General features: G+C 35.2%; 1 protein-coding gene across 1 annotated transcript; it reads right to left on the reverse strand.

Moving 5' to 3' along the window:
• Positions 1-308: 308 nt before the first annotated feature.
• LOC140852824 (uncharacterized) lies at positions 309-704 on the reverse strand. The gene has a single exon (XM_073246384.1). It carries the CDS (start codon positions 702-704, stop codon positions 309-311), a length of 396 nt encoding a protein of 131 aa, XP_073102485.1.
• Positions 705-6229: the final 5525 nt, after the last annotated feature.

Below are 6229 nucleotides of genomic sequence, written 5' to 3' on the forward strand. Positions count from 1 at the left end.
TTGAACTTCTTAAAGATGGTGAATGCCTCAAACTTATGCCTCATAAAGTACACCCATGTCATTCTTGAGTAGTCATCAATGAAAGTAATGAAATAGATGTTACCGACATGAGAAAGTTTTTATAGGTCCACATATGTCGGTATGAACAAGCTCCAATGATACTTTGGCTCTCCATGCATGCTCTTTTGGAAATACCTCTCGGTGTTGTTTTCCATGTGCACATCCTTCACAAGTTTCTTTCTTGTCTTGTATTGCCGGTAGACTATACACCATATTCTTTTGATGTAGACTTCTCAAGCTTTGAAAGTTTAAGTGCCCATACTTTTTGTGCCATAGCCATGACTCACATTCATCTCCATCTTCCATGCAACATTCTTTGCATAGTACAAAATGAGAGGAAAGCTTCTATTTTTCTCTATGTTGATATTTGCCATAAGTTGCTTTTTCTCCCCTTTGTCATATATCTTGCATCTATTATTTTCAAAGTATACCATATGCCCATGCTCAATCAATTGTCCAACACTTAGAAGATTTTGTGTCAAGTCTGGAACAAGTAGAACATCATAGATTAACTTCCTTCCTTTCTTTGTATCAATTGCAATTGTCCCTTTGCCTCTTGCTTGGACTAGTGCACCATGTTTCATCTTGACTTGTGAGATTGAAGAACTATCAATGTCAACAAAGATGGACTTGTCACCGGTCATGTAGTTGCTACATCCACTATCAAGGTACCATACATCATTTCTTTATTTTTCTGCGGTTTGATATGCATAGAATGTGCTTTGGCCATCTTCATTTTTTTTAGAGAAGCGTACTTGCTCACTTGTTTGGTACCTACAATCTTTTTGAATATGGCCAAACTTTTACAATTATAACATTGGGGTTTTCTCCTAAACCAACAATCTTTTTCAACATAAGAAGACCTTTTACATATATTGCACTTAGGTTGAGTGCTCTCATCATTTTGATTTTTTAAAAAGTTACTTCTTCTCCTTCCTCTTCCTCTCATATTTCTTCCTCTTTCTCTATTTTGATTTTCACCTTTAGATGACTCCCCTTTTAACTTGTACATGACTAGACGATTCTCTTTGAAGACTTTTGTCAAACACCTTGAGCTTAGATTGAAAGGTACTTTCTAATGATGATTCTTTGTGCCTAAACAATCTTTGCTCATGAGCTTCAAGAGATCCCATCAACTCATGAACACTTAAAGTAGAAAGATCTTTAGATTCTTCAACAATAGTAACTATGGTATCAAACTTTGGAGGTAAACTAGCCAAAATTTCTCACATATTCTTTGCTCGGTGATGGTTTCACCATAGCTCTTCATTTGATTAACAATCTCCATGATTTTGAAGAAGTAATCCTTCAACTTCTCATTTTCTTGCATTCTCAAATTATCTAATTCTCTTCTTAGAGTTTGAAGTTTGATAGTTCTCACCTTGGTATTTTTTTAAAATTCCTCTTGTAAGATGTCCCATGCCTCCTTTGATTTGGTGGCTCTAATGATTCTTAAAAAAATCTTGTCGGACACCACTTGTTGGATGAAGAAGAGGGCTTTGGCATCTTCTTTTTTGTAGTCCTTCATTTGCTCTCTTTATTGGTTAGTTAGAGTGGATGGCTCTTCATATCTACTCTCCATCAAATTTCAAATCTCTTGTGAAATGAAGAGGGTCTTCATCTTGATGCTCTAATAATAATAGTTTTCTCCATCAAAAATAAGAATAGAAGGTTGATTGATGCTCATACCCATGTTGCTTGAACTTGCCATGGAGATCTTCTTGAATGGTGCTCTCTTTCCCACTTGTTGTCTTCAAACTCAAATCTTGTTAATCTTCCTTGCTCTAATACCACTTTTGTTGGCTTTATTTACCAACTTGATAAGATTTGAAAGAAGATTGAAGTGGAGAATGAGATGAAAAATTGAAGGAGAATATAGATCTAGGGTTATTTCTTTTTATTTTCTTAATACATAAGGCCTCTTATGTGTGAGGCTACCATATCCTACAAAAATTCATACATCAATACATAAACCACTATGACAATATGAGCCCATACATGAACCCAACATATAACTAAACCAAAAACTTACATAATTTAGAAATTTAAAGAATAAATATTATATTTTAACACCATTAATCTATTATCAGGTAGTGGTATTGCTCTCCTATTCTTCTTCACTTTTTCTTAGCTTTTGATGGCTTGATTGAGCTATTAGCCATCAAATTTCATGGTGGATTAGGCCTTCTCCTATTTTTGTTTTTCTTCTTTTCTTCCACTAGGACAACTAGTGTCACAGGACACAGCCATGGTTGGATTGCCTAAGGTCAGAGACACTATAGTTGGAGTTGTTGGGATCACTATTGTCGGGGCTGCCACCAAAGAAGGTGGGCGGCCTGGAACTTTCTTTTTCCCTTCTATGGAAAAGAAAGAAGAAAACAGAAGAGTGAGCGAGAAGGAAAAAAAAACTCTCCTTCCATTTTTCTCTCTTCTACATTTTTTTTTTATCATTTTTTTACTTTATCTCTTTAGATACTCTATGGACCAGTGGAGGATCCAGAATCTAGACAAACCCAAGCTATTTGATTGATATTGCGAGGAGTTTTAGATCTGTAGTGTTATAACTACTAATCTTAATATTTCCATCGTCTATGATCGTTTGTGACTTTTATGTTAATCTTGATTATAGAGTTGCAATTATTTACACAAAAAGAAGTAGAGCAAAATATCTTATTTAGGAGTTTGTAGATCGAGGAGTTGATCAATTGCTAGGTTTGAGTCAGAAATCGATAGAAAAAAAGATTCACATGATCACTTGTATGTATGTATGTATGTGTATGTGTGTGTGTGTGTGTGTGTGTGTGTGTGTGTGTGTATATATATATATATATATATATATATATATATATATATATATATATATATATATATATATTTGTATTGTTAATTTGGTGATTTTTGATTTTATGCCGAATGATTATTGTTAGAGCATAATTATTGATATGAATACATAAGCATATGGTTCTTTATTATATATATGTATTGCATATTGATTTTTTGGTATAGGACAGGTTATTTTAAAATTGATAAAACATATAATTAAAAATTATTGAATGGTTTATTAATTATATAAAAAGATTTGGACTAGCGATGATGTGGATTATCAATCATGGATTGGATCTTGATATCTTGATTTGCTAATTATGGGTCGAATCATGATACCCTAGTTTACCACCATAAGCCAAAGGGTGGATATCTTGATTTGCTAGTATGGATCGAAGTGTGGATATTTTGGTTATTATAGATTGAAGCATGGATTATGATTTGCCAATCATAAGCCATTGTGGTTAGTTGAAAATTGATGGACAGTTATTGATTTGAATCACATTAATGAGATATGAATGATAAATTAGATGAAATCAATGGTGATATTCATAATAAATTGATGATAATATATGATTTGTAATATATTTTTATATAACCGTAACTCGAGTGGTTTCAACATTGTTCGACGGCCTCGTCCGTTGGCACGTATGAATGTCGTGCATGCAGTCGTCGTTGTCTATGGACGATATCAGCGGTCTTATTGTCGAACCGTGGGGAAGGGGATGGGTCGAGATTTGCGGCCAGGTTGTGTCCCTCGAAGGTTTCACACCGTGTATAATGTTAAAGTAACAATATCAGCCGGTCAAATTGTTGAAAGTGACGCAAGTTCAAGACGGTAATGATAGGTCCTCTCGGGCTTAATCAAGTGCACGTGTGGATCCTCGTCCATTTGTTTGTCTTCTTTTTGACTTTTCTGCCATGGGGTCGTCCTCCGCGTGAGACATGCAAGCAAACAGTAGTCCAAAGACTTTCTGCGTGAACGACCCGCTTCGATGGCAAGTCTCAAAGACCAGCTTCCGTCTCTTAGGGTTGGTATCAGCACTCATAAATAATTCCACAGCAAGTCTAAAGACTTCTGCTTGAAAATAATGTCTTGTGCCGTCCCTTATCGCTCAAAGAAATACACAGCACTAGCATTACAAACTCACCACATGGGATCGAATTCTTTGAATGAGATTTCTGAATTTCTTAAAACAAGAATGAGATTTCTTTTAAGCGAGCATTTGATTAATGTAATCTGGACATGAGATAGGTGCCAGATGTCATCTAAAAATCGGACACGAAAACACATCTGTATCTTCCATGTCTGTGCATATGTTTCTTGATATATGTATACATAATGAATAATTATCTTTGAGTTTATAAAAATGATTGCTAATTATTATATAGACTTGATAATCAATTTTCAAATTAGTGTTAGAAACCAATATATATGTAACTATAAATGCATCGTGATTTGCTGGTATAAAATGTCAGAAAGTTATCCTGAAATGTTTCTTGCGTCCAAGTATTTGAGACATTAAAATCTACAAGTTTGAAAGAATGCATGCGATGGAATTATACATAGGCCAAGACTGTGCACTGAAAATGAGGTGCATGAGCGGGCAAGACTACTGCTTCTTTCTTTTTTTGGTAAAGAGCTACTGCTTTCGTCCAAGAACTTTCTGCGTGGAAGACCCGCTTCGATGGTAAGTCTTGAAGACCTGCTTTCGTCCCTTAGGGTTGGTATCAGCTCTCACAGATTATTCCACAGCAAGTCAGTCAAAAGACTTCAGTCAAAAGATTATCCTTGCATAAGGGTTGCCCCTTGTGTATACGGCAACATACTTTTGTTACTTCCATGTATCTTTCAGTACAATATAAATGAAGCTTCTCTTTGCTACCAAAAAAAAAAAAAAGACTTCTGGCTGAAAATAATGTCCTGTGCCGTCCCTTGTCGCTCAAAGAAATACTCAGCACTAGCATTACAAACTCACCATATGGGATCGAATTCTTTGAATGAGATTTCTGAATTTCTTAAAACAAGAATGAGATTTCTGAATTCTAATCTTCTGTTCAAGTGTGTTGGCTTTTATCAGAGAGTTCTTGGCATATACCTCTTTTCTCTTTTATTAAGGATAGCATTCTCTTTCTTCTTTTAAGCATAAGGATGGGAAGAAGTGGAGAACCATGCATGGCTGATAGATAAAAGAGAAGCTTATTAAATTTTAGTTAACATGTTTTAGAATTATATCAGTTATATATTGATGAGATTGGGCCTGTTAGAACTGGAGATAGCATAGAACATTTTGCTAGAAATTAAAGTAGACTACAAAAATATTTCGGTTGCCAAGTGTACCTTCCAATATTTTTTATCGGAATAGGTCACTTCTTCAGAGATGTTTGCTTGCTACTTCACATCCATGATGGACCAAGTAGAGATTTATTGGTTGGTTGAGCTTTTCCAAGAATAAAGGTAAATAAACTTCATCTTTATTTTTTTAAAGAATAAAAGGATGCTTGATAGAGAGAGCATCAAGCAACTCACCAACTTAATGTCATTCTAGTGCTGCTTTTTGGAACCTTATCCACAATCTACAATGCCCGCTAATTTATTGATCCATACAATCAAGCCAGCTGGACCTTAATTTATGGATTTAATCCTAAATATAATTGAAAATGAACTTTGTTGTTATGACCAGCTCAAATTTGAATGCAACAAACTTGTTCAAGCTTATTCAGTAACCAGGAAAAACCAAGTGGTCAAGCTCCATTCTGAATCTCTGAGAAACAAGCTTTGGTAATGCCTATCATAATATTTGAAAGTGGTTTTCTTTCCTTCCACAAAACATTTAAATCCATTATCAACTTCTTTCAATTACTTATTATGATTTTTGAAAATTAATCCGAATTCTCCAATAAACATGTAAGAATTCAAATACATTAAAGAACAAAAAATTCCAAGAATCTGACTTTAGATTGCTGGTGACGGACGGATTACATTTCTTTGAGACTTCTGTCCCAAGAGCTGAGCTTCGCACTGCTTGAGTTGGTATTGTCTGTATCTGATAGGGGCTGTAGACAGAAAGAATCATCATTGAGGGAAACTCTGCCACTATAATAGACTGAATTCGGAGCAACATTACACAGTTGAAGGCCCACCCACTCCTCCAAAATATTTGGATCTGCCTTTATGACTTCACTATGGCTTTTGCTCAGCATATCTTCTAGGAGTTAAACTGCGCCGTTAACTGAATCGCCTTCTATGTAGTTGAGTACACTGGTGCTTGGATTTGGCGTTAGAATCAGTCCTACCCCCGAGCCTTACAGGATATTTTGTTTTCGATCTTTTAAGGTGCACTCA

This window comes from Elaeis guineensis, chromosome 12, assembly GCF_000442705.2.
Source record: "Elaeis guineensis isolate ETL-2024a chromosome 12, EG11, whole genome shotgun sequence".
Lineage (NCBI taxonomy): Eukaryota > Viridiplantae > Streptophyta > Magnoliopsida > Arecales > Arecaceae > Elaeis > Elaeis guineensis.

What these genes read in the sequence shown, in the direction of transcription:
- LOC140852824 (XM_073246384.1), bottom strand. Translation starts at nt 704, where the DNA reads ATGACCGGTGACAAGTCCATCTTTGTTGACATTGATAGTTCTTCAATC.